The following is a 17,089-nucleotide window of genomic DNA, read 5'->3' as shown; positions in this document are numbered from 1 at the left end:
AAAACATTATACACGCTTTCTCATTCCAGCGCACAACACCATAATAAAACAGCTGGCCACTGTCAAACATTTTGCATTTTTTAATTGTAGCTTTCTAACAATAAAAAGCCCAGTTAAAGTTCCCAGTGTCTGAATGACAATGCACTATGCAATAATACTGTTGAAATTGAAACTTAAGAAATACTTCTATAACGACAAAACCTGAATAATACATGTAAAAATAAATGTACATGAATTTATTTAATATTACCATATGTTATGACAGAAACTGATTACCTATTGTACATAAAGTATGTATGCCTGTTTATTATAATGCAAGGTTCTTTATAACATTTATTTTTGAATATATTTTTTTTAGTTTAAATTATGTAATTGTTTTTTTCCTCCATTCTCCTACCAAACTAAGACTTCTGCTTTCTGGAGTTTGTTTTGTAAATGTACAGTACGTTACTGAACTGGTTAGAGTAGGAGTGAAAAACAGGAGCTGAAGAAGCACACTCCTCATCTTAAGACATTATGTTTTTTCTTCTTACCTTTTACTGTATGTTTCAGCACAGGATTAATCTCTTGTTTCTATGTGACTGAACAGTTTGTTAATTAATTATTTCAGCTTTAAGGTCATTACCAGCTCTGACTGCTGCCAGACAGACCCAAAGGACAATGGAGATAATCAGGCCCTAGTGAAACAGAGCACAACTGCTACTCACGCAGACCCGGTGAGTTAATGGGTCTCCCTTCTTCTGTGTAACAGTGGAGACACATCTGTTTACACAAGCCCACTACAATTACCTGTGTGGAAGATTGCATGGTTAATCTATCATCAATTAGAGAGGTTTACTGATCAAACATTTTTGTTCTTTGTAGCATTTGCTAAAAGAAAGGGAAAATCTATTCTAGGTACTGTCAGAAATAGACATATATTTTTCTATGGTATATCTTAATTCTCTTAACCCACTTTCTTCAGAGCTCCCATTTTTAGTGTTTTTTCGAATTGCTGTATTTTGTTGTATACTGTCTTCTGTTTTCAGTGTTAATCTAAAAATTATTCAAATTCCAAACCATTACAAATTCAGAAACAATAATGTAGCTAGGGATTTACCAAAATGCATGTGGAAAGATCTAATGATCACTAAACTCAGTATAAAAGAAGCATGCCACCCAATGGATGTGATTTCTTAGAGACACAGGTTTGTTTGGGTGTCTCATGGAAGTGTGATTTAGAAGGGAAGCAGTGTTATAGCTGGATATCTGTTAGACAACTGTGTAGATAGGATACAGAAAAGCAAGTACTTCCTGTTGAATGTTTTATATACAACACAACATCTGAACCACCGTGGCAACAAGGTGATCTCTGATGACATATCCAGACTTTGTCCTTTAAACTTGAAAGTGTGGACTTGCATGTGTACCACAAAACCACTGCAAATACCTTTTCCATTTAAGGAATACATCCTTTTAAGATCATCTCTTCCAGGAGACATTCTCCTCTGCTGCTCAGAGATGAAGTAGAGTTTTTTTCCATCTTGTTGATTGGTTTTAGAATGCAGTCTGGAAGCCTAAGATTGCCATTTCAACATGGATGTTCCATATTTATGAATAAAGACACAGGACGTCAAGGAGTAAGGAAGTAGGAATGTACTGCAGGCAATAACATAACAAATTACTCGCACTGACAAGGTATTAGCTATAATTAGACATTCCAACAAAATCTGGTTGTGGTTATTGCAGTTGAAATGCAACACTAGCATAATACTTAATTGTTCTCTTAGAAGGAATAGGTTTTAAAGTTGTTTTTATCATTGTTAGAAAGATCTAGGTTTTCCTGCTTCAGTCATTACTACTGAAGCATAGGCTATATTATATAAACAAAGTGGTTGCACTGAGTACTACTTTTTAAAACTTTCATAAGAAAGTGTGTAATATTTAGAAATATATCGAATCAACTCAGTTTTTTCTTTTCAACCCTATTTTATATTCATGTCCTTTATAAACATACAGTATAGGCAATGTTTGTCATTTTTACTCTGATTTAATGCAAGCAAAGGTTAATCTTTCTGTTACATTTTTAAGAAATATGGGTGAGTTTAGTTTATGGAAGAATACATTCCTGTCTGACTCACATGAAATGCTTTGAGCCACATTTGATCACGAGCACTTCAATACATCAGGTTTGTTAGTAACAAAAATAACAGTCTTTGGATCCTGAATAGGGGGAGGATTTCAGCAAAGTGGTCAAAATATTAAAAAAAACTTTAGTAAAGGCCTTATTTTAGAAACAAAATCAGGGGCCCAGAGCTTTTAAGTGTTTGTCAGCGATATACTGCTTCATAAAATACTTTTCAGCACTTAGCGGTAAGTCATTATTGGCTTACTCTGTACACACAGTATGCTTGTTAATTTCTCAAGATACTGAAGAAGCACTTAACTGGAATAGATGTTTGTTACTCTTGAGAGCATGAATTCACAGCAAACACTACAGTTCTGAGTCTGATTGTCAGTTCTAGACCACTGCTGGTACTTGAGCCATGACAGATATACAACAGCTGATCATTGCATTTTCTTTGCTCCCACTCGTAATGCCCAAGGAGCCCAAGAAACGTATTAGTTGCCTGTGGACCTCAGGAAAATGAGGATTAGTGGAGTGGGAGTCTGTGGGGGCTTTTGTAGGGCCTTTTGGCCAACTAGCCCACCCCCTGATGTTTCCCTCACAGCAGCATGGAGCCCCAGGGAGTTGTAACCAACATACAATTCTGCATGTGCAGGATTCAAACCAGCAGCTTTCATGGGCTCATCTCTCCCTTCAGTGCCATCTCATTCTGCTTTCTGAGGGCCTGTTCTGCAATTCGAAATTTAAAGTGATTCCTTCAGTCTCTTCATAACATAATATCCTAACAGGTTTCTGTTGTAGGTGTGTGGAATTTCTTAAAATAATCCGTCTGTTTAACATCTGTTACAAGCCTAAATATTACCAGAATAAAATGTCAAGGACATTTATTCTGGAAGTATGAATGCCTCATAACATCTTTGAGAAAAATAATATTGCACATTTTAAGAGTGACTTATAATATCTACACAGTCAAAGATTAAGGCCTATAAAATTACATGAGTGTGTTTTATTGCAGTTGCGAGTTAATGATTCCAAAAAGCTTCTGAAGAAAGTAATATTGACATTCACTGGGGGCAAATGTGGTGGATTGACAAAAGGAATCCCACTAGTGAGCATTTCCCGTTGGGAACACCCGTTGCCTTACCTGTTTTCATGAGAAAAGGGTGACTTTGGCATAGTGAACGCTATATATACTATATATATTGCTCACACCTGAAGAAGGCTTCACAGCCAAAACGTTGTGTTTTCTCTCTTCTCTTTTCAGCATGGAATAAACCTATAATTTGTTCCTTTGCAGACTATATATACTGTATGTTGGATAAGGTATTATGGTTTAATCTGCCTGTTGATGTTCGAGCAGTGAGAAGGTAATGTGATTGGGGCGTTTTGTGACACGTTTTAGCAGCCTGTAGAGGACGAGGCCTGGCAGCCTTGCAGCCAGGCGTTAAGCGTTCGACCCAGTGAGCAGCCCCCTTCTGCCCCATCTGGCCCAGCCAAGAACGGCCGCCCTCTCCTCAGGCCCAGACCCAGCCACCCGCCAACAATGCCTACCCTCCCTGAAGAAGAGGAGGACTCTCCTGAGGAACTAGACAGCTCATCCAGCTCTCCAGTCACTGTAAGGAAGTCTCCAAACTCCTCTATCAACTCTTCAACCTCTCCTAGATAAGTGCTTGCTTGTCTAGAACTTTTGTACTGGAGTAACTACAGAGGTTTTGTCATTTTTATATCTATTTCCAAAGTTTAAATATAGATAAAAGCTGACATATTAACATTTGCTCCTCTATTCATGTCTGCAATATTCCTTTCTAACGTAAAAGTGCACATTTTATATTCCCCTTAATAAAAAAGGTTGCCTACTCCTTCATGCATTCTGTTCTTAGTAATAAAGATAACCCTGTCCTGTTTCATTTCTGTCACATTTTTCCTCCCTACATAATGTAATTCTTTTTATTCTTGGTAAAGACAGCCTGACTTATAGTATGTTTTTTTTTTCATTCAAAAGACCTTCTTGAGATTAGAGCAAGAACTATACATGAAGAACTGTTGCTGCAGAATCATTCAGAACAGGACAGGACTTTTGCATTTTTTTAATGGACAGACACACAAGAAGATTTGCAGAAGAATTGGCTTGTGATGTGACAGAATCTGGTCTGAACTAGAAATCTCTTGAGGAGAGAACCTTAACCCCTCTTTCTGCTCTGTTTCTTTTAAGTCCTTGAAGAACTCTTGGTGCTCTGTTGGTTCATATGGTTTGTCCTCAGATTTTTCCAATGTAATCTGGCCGTTTTATAACCACATTAAAACTTTGTTCAAAAAGACAGCTTTACCATTCCAGTGAACCGTCTTCTTAAAGACACATTTTATGTGCCTTTTAATTTTGATCTCGCCTTGTCAGTTTGTGTACTAGAAAAGTATGCTAATGGATTTTTTATAATCACTAAGCAAGTTTGGTGTCCAGGGAGTTGGCAACACAGTTCTGTATGTTTCAGAGACTTCAAAGTGCTTTAGATCAGAGTTTAATATGTACAGCAAAATCACTCTGTTACAGTACTGTAGTAAAGTCAAGCATAAAATAGTTTAGACAATAGCAAATAGTAAATTGCTAATAGTAACTGAAAGTAAAATTATAGCCCTCCCTGTTTTATAATCTATTTTTATCCTTAAGACTTCAAAACTAAATTAGATATGCTGTTTCTGACACAACCTATCAAATAAAGTTCTGCATCAAATAATTATAATTATTAAATATTTTTGTTAACCAAGACAAGAAAGTCTCATAAAAAAACTTGGCATTTGATTCCTTCTGTTTACCAAAATTTGAAAAGGTCGCTTTCACTGTTTTAGCTTCTCTTCTTTAAATAAATCTGAAGATAAAGCTGCGATGAGTCATTTAATTTGAACTGGGCTTCAGTTTATCCCAAGAGAAATCGTTTATGTCTGTAAAGAAAGAGGATATAAAAATTAATAGGGCAATGATTTAAAAATGTTTCAGTTGGAAAGTTGTCTTGCTGGCTTTTTGAACATCTGCCCTTCGGTGAAACCGAGCTGCTACTTTACATAGCAAGACAAACAGTTAAAATCCACTTGTTTTCCCACGAGTGTATACTAAGATCATAGCCCACATTTTAATGACATTGAAATTAATTAATTTGCCTATAAAATAGTCGCAATCAGCAAGATCTTTAAGAATCCAAGATCTGGTTGATTTTCCTTCAGCATTTTCGGTTAGATGGGATATAGCCTGAGAAATTCATAGGAAATAATTAGTAAGAGCACCTACAGCTGAGTAGTTAATGTTGGAAAATGGAGACCTATGTTCTGAAGCCTTAGGCGGTCTTTTTTAAATTGTACTAATAACAAAACCCTCTTTGTCCTTTGGAGAGATATTGTATATACAGTATGCTTTTACAGAGTTTGGGTTTTTGACTAATGCAATGAAAACTTATATAATCCTCTGGAATTTCAATTGTTTGTGCTCAGGGCTCTGATAAAAGCCACATGCTGAGATGGAGTGCGTTTTGAACCTTTGTTTATAGTAAGCAATAATACATTAATGATGAGGAAAAGGAAACGTGACCACGTGTTTATATCTCTATTCTGCTGTTTTTCTGCTGTACTGTCACATGGCTTAATTAAAATGAGTTCTCCCATTAAAGTACTTTTGGAAAACCGTTGTAAATAATTCTAGTTTCCCCATTATCAATAACACTCTTTTATGTTTAGCCTCACATTCGTTTTTTGAAGCTGTGTCCCAGACATGAACAAAGTGACACGCTATGTACTTTTACACACAGTTCCCTGTGCTGATCTGCATGATGTTTCTCTGTACGTAGTTTACGCCTGTTTTGACCAGAATGGTCCCTGGACCAGTCTCTGCTCCTTCCATTGTTTTACCAAGACAAGGTGCCCCTGTGGACCAAGATTCTAAACCTCTTGAACAGACCAGGTAATAAGACATTGTTGCCATAAAAGTGGTATAACAGAAGAATATTAGAAAGTGTTAATGTAGCAGTAGTTAAACTGTGCTTTCAACTTTTGAGTACCCTACCGTAGAGAGTCCCTGAAGTCCCAAAAAGAGTACTCCTTGAGAGAATTTGTGTACCAAAGCCCTCATTTAAAACTGAAAGGATCTTGTATGAGTCAAATTAGGTTGAGTTTGCAATCAGCATATCAGACATAGTTAGAGACAGATGTCAACTCTCTCTTCATCCTGGACAATAGAATGTAATATTACCCAGACGTTCTGTAACTGATGCATGCACAACGACATGCATCCATTTTCACAGTTTATGTGTCATGTTTTATGTGAACTAAGGTAATTAATACAAGAGCTAGTTTAGATAATGCACAGTTGCTGTTTAGAGCCTTATGAGCTGTTTGTGTTTTTGGCTCCAATAAGTATGTCTCCACAATGTTTATTCAATGCATTTCAAAGGGATTAGTCGATAGACTGAAACAGTGTTCAGTAGTTAGTGATGAAGAAGTAGTGTTTCAATTTATTTTCACAGACCACACAGTCCCAGGCCACGGCTCTCTCGAAGCTCATTCTCTTCAGGGAACCCAATAACAACAGTTGGTATGATTAGTAAATAACATCTCCTTTACTGCAACTTTAGCTTGTGTTTCTTAAACTAGTGTTACATTTCTAGTCAATGCTGCTGGTGTCGTTTTCTTCATGCTTCAAGGAGTATTATCCTTAAATCTTGAGTATGTGGTACTCACATGTTAAGTATGGCCACTTTATGCATTCAGTCATCTTATATAGACACTTGTATTATTTTCTTTCTTTCCTTAGGGTAGTATAGTGATATCAATTGAAGAAATCATTTCTCATCTGTGTGTCCCACTAGACAGTGAAGGCCATGTGATTGACCTGATAAAAGACCAGCTGCCAGATGTTGAACTTTCCAATGAAGACAAGAAGAAGAATCTGGAACTGCTTGAGGAAGCCAAGAAAGTCAGTGAGCGCTTCCTCATGCGAAGGGGTCGAAGGTCAATCTGCAGCCTTTCAGAATCCCCAACAGGTGCAGATCTTAATGTGGGAAGCAATTAACACAGTCTTGTTAAGGCCAGAGCCTGATGAAGGCAAAGCAATTAGGCTTTGATTTCTAACATGTTATCATGCACTGTAGATACCACAGTTACCCGCACGGCTCTAATGTTTTTACTTTGTGCCACCTACAGGGAGTTATTTGCAGAAAGAACAGCTTTACAAAGGATTTCAGTCATACAGCCATGCAGTTTCAATCATAAAACTGTACCAATTTAAGTGAAAAGCTAGCTACAAACCAAAGCTGTCATTTATATAGAGTTTTCATCATGAATGACCACTGATGTGTGGTTCCACATGAGTGAGTTGTGTCAGCCATTATGTGCCTGCAGCAGATCAGGACACGCTTGGAACTGCCTGTTCTTCACAAACTGAATTCAGGGAGAACTTTAGGAAGGCACTGGTTTGCACAACCTACTGGCCAACCAACAGTGCTTACTGTAACAGCTTGGTTTTCCTTAGAGGTCTTTCATTCCTATACTTTCCTGTCCTGGACTTGTTTAGCTTCTGAGATCTGACAAGTAATATGTGCAATCTCCAAAATATTATTCATATTTGTATATTTGTCATTGAGCACAAGTAGAGTCATTATTTCATTCTAACATGAAGTTAGTTGAAGAAAAATGAAAAAATAAACAGGAAAGGTCATTTATTTTTTAAATGAAGCATGAAAAGTAGGACCATCTGTTTTTCTAGTACTTTATTAATGAGAATTATAGATTATTACAGTTCTACAGTCATACTGACAATAACAACTATTTTAATTGTATTGCTTCATCAGTGTTTGATTTCTGCCATCCTTTTGTAATGCTAGACAATTAAGATTATTTTTTTGTCTCAAGAAGAAAATCTAATTGTGCAGTTAAAATATCATTTTTGCATTGTAATTAAGCGATAATTATGTTCTGTTTTAAAGGGGAACAAGAACATGTGTCAATACCATTCAGTGTTCCTTTTAAAGTTAGAAAAGAAGCTTATTTCTCATCAGTTTGTAATATGACTAACACAGTATTTCAAATAATTGTTGTAGAGCGTACACACAGATACCCTCAGTATCAGACCCAACACAACATTAGATTAATAAAGTAATAATATGAAGAAAATAAAAACCTTTGCTGACGAGGCTCAGTGAAATACCCAGGTTGGGTATATAGAGGGTGTATAGAGCAAACTGTCTGTAGAGGTGAGGTATTGTAAATCGCCTCTTTGCAGGAAGCATTTTCTGGCTCTTTTGCTGCATTCCAGCATCTAATTTATTTTGATTCCTGCTGCTGTTGTGTGTTGACTTCTCAAGTTATCTTGCCTTAACATCCAGGGTATATTTGTGTTTGGAACAGCATACTGAGTGGGCGCCAGCTTCTTTACTCTGCTCGCTCCATGGAAACGGAAAGACGCAAGCATTTGTGCTCCAAATAATGTTTCCTTTTTTATCCGACTTTCAAATGTACTATGTGTCCGTCAAGAGGACAAAAATGGTTATGAAACTTTATTTTTTAAGCAACTTTAATAATTGTCGTGTTAAATAATTCTGGAAGACAGCCTCATGCTTTGTCTGTAGTTTGGCATGGGATTTAATCTGAAGATGGAGCCTGTAATGAGGAACATTTGGTATTTCAAACCAAGAAAAGGAGGAAATTCCTTACACAACGGGTTGTGGGAGTATGGAAGAAGCAACCCAGACATGTCATGGAAGCCGGTAGTCTGGTTTCTTTGAAGAAATGGATAGATGAGATCAATGGGATCAATAAACTAATAGTTACCATATTGGCTAGATGGGCGGAATGCCTGCCTCTCATCTGTAGTCTTGCTTATGTTATGAAATTGTTCAATATTTGAAAACTACTGTATAATCAAGAATAAAAATAATCTTTCAATGATCTGTTAGCCACTGCACAGACAGTGAATGTTTCTTTAGACACTTAACAGTTTTTTTTTTGGTTGAACCGTTTTGCTATTAACCGGAGGACAGACTTTGAGATGGTTGAGGTTTTTCTTGTCACATGTTGTGATTGTAGCTCTAAAGCTGCCATCTGTGCTCTTTCTTCAGGCATTCCCCTTAGAAAGGTGATTTATTTCACATTGGGACGATTCCAGTTTCATTCATTTTAACAAGGTGCTGTCTTTGCTCGTAGGTCTCTCGCCCAATCCCACTCCTCGCTCCTCTCCAGTACCTTCAAGAAGCAGCTCCCTCACTGTGCCCCCACAGATTGGTATGTTCTGGAGCCCTTGGCTGTATCTCTGAGATCTGAGGAATCAGAATATGAGACATGCTATTGTTTGTCTTATTGAACTTCAATTCCTGCCGTCCTTCATAGTTTCAAAAATCTGCATCGTTCCCAAATTATGGGTGTAGCCAGTCATAATCTGACTATGAAGTATTATATTCTAGTTGTTATCTGCATAGTAATGCTTATTACTTTTCTTGAGTGACATTTAAATATTTCGTTTTAACTCTTCTGCACTCATTATATGCAAGTATAGATTTTCTACTTACTCTCTAAAGAGCTACTGCATTTTTCCAGCCACGTTTGCAAGTCTCAAGACTATACATGATATATATGTTTTTGTTTGTGTTTCTAGCTCCAGATGGGACAGAGGTAAATTATGTCAACCCCCCTATAAATCAGGTAGGCAGATCCACGTTTCCCCAGGAATTCCAGTGACCCCTTTTGTTACACGTGTAGCTAACACAGAATGTATAAACAGTTTAAATGCCCATCGCTCTGTGCTTTGTGTGGTCGCTGTAGCTTTTTAACTTTGCTCTGGACGGTTACCATGACACTAACATTGATGTGTGCCTTTTTCTGTTGTTATCTGTAGCATCTGGAAGTGCCCAGTCCCCGAGAGAAGTCCGACACCAGAGGGCAGGAGCCAGAGGTCAGTGCTGTTCGATTTCTTCACCCTAAGAAAGCTCAACATCCGAAACACTGGTTTTTCTTTCTACTTTTCAGCATGGAGTTAACTTCTGCTTGTTCCCTTGCAGTAAATATAGACAGCGCATGCATTCATCGCACACGGGCTGCGGTACATTTCTATATTTTCTTCTCGTTGCTGTTCGTCAGAGTCCCAGGAAACCGTTGGACCGAAAGCCTCATGAGAAACGCAAGGTTTCACAAGGGACGCTGCCTGCGCGCCTCAGCGCCTACGAGGGCTCCAGCGAGGCAGCCGTGGAGCAAAAAGAGAACTGCGACCCCCGGCTGGGCGGCGAAACGAGAAAGAAGCCCCCTTCGCCCGCGGGCCGGGCCGAGTCGGAGGAGCCGGGCAGGGGCTCGGGGAGGAAGCACCTGGAGAGTCCCGACCCCCCCATGGGGAAGGGGCCCGTGGCTCCCCCGCTGCCCTCCGGGGCCTGCACAGCGGAGCTGAAGTCCATCGGCTGCGGCCCCCCACTCATGCGGGCCGTGTCCTGGGATTCCGTAGGACCGGTCAGCATCAGAAACGGGACCCAGGCTTTTCCAGCGAAAAACGACGAGCCCTTGTCCTTTTATGACAAATCCAACATCGCGCTGCTAAAGGCTACGGGATACAAAGACTTCCCGGTTCAGCCGGTCAGGATGCAGAAGCTGGTCCAGATGCGTGAGGTAACTGCTCAGCTCGCACATTGTGCTCAGTCAAGGCTGTATGAGGTTGTATATTGGTTTTGACAAATATCACGTGATCTTTTCGCAACCACATAGTATCATTGAAATGGAACGAGTAAAGGTTTATTCCGTGCTGAAAAGAGAAGAAAGGAAACACAACGTTTTGGCTGTGGAGCCTTCTTCGGGTGAGAGAAAGACAGGGGAGTCGGCAGAGATTATATAGCATGGGAGAACAAAGGCCGGGAGTGTCGAGGAGGTAGAGGCGGAGGGGGGGCAGAGTAGACAATCAGGTGGTGAGAGAGGTGAGAGGTCGAAACCTGCAAATGAATAGAGAGGATTCGAAGGAAATGAGTCTGTCGTTGAGAGAAGGGGAAAGGTGTGAACCTAGTTTCAGGATAATTTGGGTTTCGGATGTCTTTGAAATGTTCCCTGAATGTGAAGAGCAAGGTTTTCTGATTGTGGTATAGTGGTACATTTCATGAGGTCTCTATTACGTTTCTATTGTTATGTACTGTATGCATATGTATAGTATACAGTATATTTTGTTTGAACTTTTTCATGTAAAGTAACTTAAACTAGTTTCCATTCTTGATCATTTGATTTTTATTTTTCTGGAATGTAGTCAGGTTAGAACACTCTGTTACATAAAGTTTATTTTTATTTCCTGAAGCTTTGTCTTGCCATAGAGTCAGATTGTTATTTGCTACAATGTTCCTGCAGCATTTTTGGTTAGCTAAACAGAAGGCATTTTTAGCAACTGCTCGTATTTTAAGGAAATGGACTTGCGCTTTCAAATGCCTCTCATTGGCCTCATTTGCTCTCTATTTACTCATTCTTACACGTCCTCATGATTTATGAGAGTGGCATTCCCATTGGAGTGCGTTGGCATGGGTCTTTGAGAGTGTTTGAAAACATAGATGTACTGTAGATGAATGATTCAGGTTAAGTTAGAATGGAAACAAAAAAGAGACAAAAATGAATCATAAGCTTGCAAGATACCACTGTAGCAGAAACTATAACTTAATTTTATTTCAGTCTTTAACTGCAAGCTTAAAGAGTAATATGGGGCATCTGTAGTTCCTCCTCTTACAGAATATTGAGTAACACTGATTTACAACGTTTTAACCTTAGGCACCAGTAGATTGGATAATAATCATGAAGTGTTTTGCCGCAATACGGTGATCCAGTGTTTCTGTCCATAACCCATGGAAAAGAAAGTTGACAGAGAGACGTCTGATGTTTATTTTGGCAAGAGCAAAATCTGAGCAATGCTCTCATCACAATGAGCCTCTCCAGTGTGATTCATGTAAGGAGTAGCTCCTGTTCAGTATGTTTGTCTATGTTGAAGAGTGCTGTTGGTACAGCAGATGGGGGTGTTAAAGAGCACCTTGTTGACAATGTTTTCACAGAAGAAAAATAAAACAGTTAGCAGTTAAAATTACACTATAGCAGGCTAGGCAGACTATGCCATAATGCAAATTTCTGTGTTCGTATCTGAAAGTAAACATAATCTCTGTTACTAATCCCAGAGTAAAGTTGTTCATCCGTTCGGTAATTGTGCTTTATCAGTTTATTGTGCTTCCATGAGTTTTTAACTGTATTTGTTATTGCCGTAAATTATGGCTGTGCTTCCAGTAATACTCATTCAGCATTTTTACTAGGTTAAAAAGATTGAAAAAACGGTACAATTCAGGGGAAAATGATAATGCAAATCAGATTAGGAACTGACTATAAAATTATTTAATTTTGTTTTCTACATTTATGTTTAATACTTTAAGGCATAACAAATCTCTTTCAAGCCTCTATGTGTTGCATTTGTTGAATTATTGATTGGTGCTCTTATCTTGTTGAATGCTCTGAAAATGAAGCATTTTAAAGAGGCATCTCAGTGTTACATTTTCGTCTCAGCTTAGAGCTTCTGTTTTTTTGTTTAGGAACACAAGCTGATGCGAAACCAAAGCATTATTGGATCAAAGCTGCCAGATCTCAGTGAAACAGCTGAACAGGAGAGAGGTACAAACTTCTGTCTGTCCGCGAATTAGAACAGTATAGGACAGAGGGATGTTTTCCTTCTTTATATCATTATTACAAAATTATCTTTTATACTGCAACATCAGTCTAATGGCTACAAAAGCAAAATATTATGGCATTCAATGAGAGGTAAAAGGGTATCTTGTGTGTAAAGCAAAATATTATTTTAATTTATTGAACTAAAAAAAAAAATTATATTCATAGAAAGCACAGGGTTTTCTTACAATGCTCAAATTACATACACATCTTGAGAATTTCAATATCTACAATTACAAGATCAAACCAGCAGGTGGCATGTATGTTATGCCAAAATCTAACACTATTTTATGAAGTGAGTTATTATAGTTTTAATTGGGAAAAGATTTTGCTAATTTTGCTCATTTTGAGAGCATACATAATAAAATATTTTTTGTCTAGAATAGCATGCATTCAGGTAATCTTTGGTTTTAAGGCAAAATACAGATTTTAAAGATGTTGCATGTAGGGACTTTTAGAAAATCTAAACGTAAAAGGTGACTTGCTCAAAAAAAAAAGTTCTGTGGCAAATCGGTCTTGGTACTGGTCTTTCTGTGTTTCTCTTCAGACAAACTACAGCTTGAATGTTCTTTATTTCAAAACACAGGACCCTCTCCTAACCCCACACCTGGGTCGCCTACAGAAGAGGAGCCCAGAGGAAACTCTGATGTAATGCCAAACATTTCTGATGTCATGCTGCGGAAACTGAAACTTCACAGAGCGCTGCCTACGAGGTTTGCTTCACATATATAAGTCATCATTAAAGTCCTTTTACCTCACTGCATAATAACTGCATTCCACTCTAAATAGGTTACTGTTCTCAGTCAAATACAGTCTCATACAAATATGTGTTTTTTATTTTGGAATAAAAGTTACTTATGCTATTTATGATGTAAGGAATATTGAAGTGAATGTGTTATGCATTTGTGTATTTTCTCTTTCAGGAGAATTACTATTCAAATACTAATCATACTTAAATGATCTTAAAGAGTATTTTGAACGTAAAAATGCCTTTCACATCTAAAAACCCCCCATCTGATTACAGTTGGTATTTTCTATTTCAGCGCACCCCCGCTTACAGAAAAAGAAGTCGAGGTTGGTATCTCCATGTAAATTTTCTTCCTTTTTTAATACACACATTTTTACACACATCTTCACAGCTCTGCACAGAGGATCTGATATGACAAAATCCTGTTTGAATAAATGGCAAATTCATGTTTTTTTAGCGGCAGTCATTTTTTAAAGCCTTGAGAATCATGTTCCCTGAGAAATAAATCATGGGCTTACTGTTGTGAAAGTTGTGCAGCTCCTCTGTTAGTGGGCTCTGCAGTCACACACAGTGCACAGTGCAGCTGCTGGAGGAAGAAGGACTGTCTGTGTGATTGGTCGAACTTCCTGTTTGTGATATGAAATTTTAAACGGTGTGCCTCTAAATGTGATAAGACAGGGCTGACAGTTGCCTTCACCTCTCAGGAGGATGTTTATGAAGTCAGATCGATTGCTGAGAGGTCAGAGAACACGATCCTCTTGGCTGTTTGTCTATGAGTGCCTCACAATGTGGGTTAAGTTCAACCAGAAGAGCTTTTCAGAAAACTGAAGAACTGCTGAATAATTCCAACAATCTACCACAACATGTATTTCCTGTGGGCATTGCACAGAACCCTGTATAAACTCATTTTTTCAGGTCATTTGCTTTTTCTGAAAGCTTGTTTTACTTTGTAAGAAGGTAGCTGAGAGCCAAAATGGAACAGGGCAATGGGACCCAATCCAACGCATCCTGGAAATAAAGTACCTTGATGAGCATCTCTGGATTTAGTTTTTTTCAGACTGAGCTTCTGACACACGGAGTGTATCTTCAATTGTCAGCAAGCAATTGCAAAGTTAATACACTGAAGCAAAATGAAAAGTTCACAGTAATGCACCAACGCTGCCTCAAACACTGATGAATAAAGTTGATTGTTTTGTTTTATTCACCCTTGTTATCTGGCAATATACAGTAAAATCTTCCTTTTTAAATGTGTCTGTTGCAGTTAATTATTGTAGCTGTCATAGTTAAAATTAATAGGGTTCAAGCATTCTACTTTAAATACAGTACAGACAAATCCAAGGGTGATTATGCAGTATTCTGTTGTAGCTATACTTATCAGGTTTCACAATTCGAACAGATTAGTTGGTGGGACTTAATCTCTTACTTGATTGCTTATCTATCTATCTGAATTTCTCATTTAGTTTATTTATCTTTAAAATAGTGAGCTACCAGTTGTTGTACCGGTTGTGTTCCAGCACAAACAACTTCTGATAAGATTTTTCCCAGCTGAAATCTGAATGCAAGCTGAAATCAGCAAGATCTTAGTAATGTTTCCCAGGTGGCTAATAAACATTTGTGCAATGCTGACCAATATTCAGCTCTGAGACATTTTCCCGAAGAACTGTATTTTTGGGAATAGCAGATGGTCTACAAAATTGACCACTAAACAAACAAGAACAAAAAATAGGTCATCTTCAGTGCACCCAAAACAGAATATATAACAAGAACACAGTGAAATGAGAGGAAAAACATGTTCTCAATTTATGATATACACTGACCTGAATATAAAAAGAAATAAAAAACAGAAAATACTGTGCTATATATGACAAAATATTGTTTTTCATTTGGCATTGGTATTTGCTTTCTTTAATGCTTTTAATGGTATTTTTGCTTTCTTGTGTTGTGAATGTGCTCGGTGTTAATGTGACAGTTTTCAGACCAGCATAGGAAGGATGAAGATCACACATGCTTTCTACTAAAATGTGTTGTGTTAGAGCCGATCGCCTTCTTTCGCACTGCAAAAACCCCAAAGCACAACAAAGCATCAGCAATAGTGCAACCTCATAGGCATCCAGCAATGCACATGGATCACTGTCGTCCATTAAACTGAGGGCAATCTGACGTGCTGTTTCATTCTTCTTTAGATTGTTTTTTTTTTTATTTTCTCCCCAAGCGAGGTCAAATTGAAGGATTTCACCCCCCGTCCTCTCTCTCCCCAGAACGCCTTTGTCCAGCTGTCCTTGGCCTTTCGCAATGACAGTTACACTCTGGAAAGCCGACTGCGCCAAGCTGAGAGAGAGAGGAACCTGACTGAGGAAAACACAGAGAAGGAACTGGAAGACTTTAAAGGCTTTATTAAGGTAATCTCCAGGAGAACACTACAGGCCACCCATTGCTAAACGTTTGCTCCTAACGTTCCTTTTCAAAGTAAGGTTTTTAAAAATTTTAATGACCGAGCAGGGTCCACTTGCAAACACAATGAGCTACCGATATATATTGATCATACTGCAGTATGATCCATAAAAATGGGAGTGTGATGAATACAAACTCTGCGTCTTCATTCCATGACCTTTTGTGAGGGCTTCCTGTGCATCCTTACACGTTTATCTTTGCACAGATCTGTTTACACTCACCTGTGTAACGATGTTCCAGATTGTCACTACCGTTTTTGGTGGTGGTATTTGTCTGGCTTTCGGAAATTATCACATGAGACCGCATTGTCATGTCATATCTTCCTGTTTTATTGTCCACCATTTTGTATTAAGGTTACAGACTCTGACTCTGCCTGAGCCAAAATGGAGTCTTGCCCTTCCATTAAGAGTTTAGACTTAATATCCAGGCTCTTGTGCTCATGGCAGTCAGTCACATTTTGCTGTTGCAAACATTCAGACATTGTCTAGACATTTTGCTTGCTGGGCGGAGTTGGGCGTTGGCTGGGAGGATTTCTTTAGTCAACAATGTCAATACCTGTTGCAACATCTTTTGTAAACAATCCTTATGACCTTAGTGACACTCACTAGAGATAGCACAGGCAAATTCCTTATGGGGTGTTTAAAACTATGTTGTGAAAGAATCGGAATGAATCAGGTGGTCTTCAAGTATAGCTCTAATGGGAGAAATTGCTACTTCTGGTCATACAATTATGTTTGTAAAACGTAATGCAAAATATGGACACTGATAAAGGAGCATGTAATTAAATCAGAAATCAAATGCCAGAAAAAGACAGCTATTACATCCTTATCTTATTATCATTTCTTTACAAAGTTAGGTGTGGTAGATGTGATAATCAACTGCAGCTTAAAATACAAACTGTTTAGCTCCTTTTAGAGTTCTGTGTTGTGGATGATTATTCTTAAACCTGGGAAAGTAAAATTCGCCAGCAGCCATATAACCCTGCAACTCACTACTGGCAGCCCACTGAAGCTCAGCAGGTGAGCCTGGTCCTGAGGCCTCCTGGGAAAGCTAAGGCAGCTGCTGGAAGAGGTGTTATTAGGGTCAGC

General features: G+C 38.3%; 1 protein-coding gene across 7 annotated transcripts in view; it reads left to right on the top strand.

The window, feature by feature from the left end:
* LOC148645583 (inositol 1,4,5-triphosphate receptor associated 1-like) overlaps positions 1-17,089 on the top strand; it is a 40,094-nt gene that overhangs the window by 16,168 nt on the left and 6,837 nt on the right. For 6 of the 7 annotated variants that reach the window (XM_088611101.1, XM_088611100.1, XM_088611098.1 and 3 more), the window contains 13 exons: positions 611-716; positions 3,510-3,722; positions 5,941-6,053; positions 6,616-6,683; positions 6,958-7,131; positions 9,290-9,367; positions 9,738-9,784; positions 9,978-10,034; positions 10,220-10,735; positions 12,670-12,748; positions 13,389-13,515; positions 13,846-13,876; positions 15,809-15,949. In XM_088611101.1, coding sequence (XP_088467227.1) covers positions 611-716; positions 3,510-3,722; positions 5,941-6,053; positions 6,616-6,683; positions 6,958-7,131; positions 9,290-9,367; positions 9,738-9,784; positions 9,978-10,034; positions 10,220-10,735; positions 12,670-12,748; positions 13,389-13,515; positions 13,846-13,876; positions 15,809-15,949 — 1,750 coding nt within the window. The remainder of the gene's footprint in view (positions 1-610; positions 717-3,509; positions 3,723-5,940; positions 6,054-6,615; positions 6,684-6,957; positions 7,132-9,289; positions 9,368-9,737; positions 9,785-9,977; positions 10,035-10,219; positions 10,736-12,669; positions 12,749-13,388; positions 13,516-13,845; positions 13,877-15,808; positions 15,950-17,089) is intronic. The other variant, XM_088611099.1, reaches the window with a different exon arrangement.

The sequence above is a fragment of the Lepisosteus platostomus genome, chromosome 18 (genome assembly GCF_059453375.1).
Source record: "Lepisosteus platostomus isolate fLepPlt1 chromosome 18, fLepPlt1.hap1, whole genome shotgun sequence".
NCBI lineage: Eukaryota > Metazoa > Chordata > Actinopteri > Semionotiformes > Lepisosteidae > Lepisosteus > Lepisosteus platostomus.
This window is presented reverse-complemented; position numbering and strand designations above follow the sequence as displayed.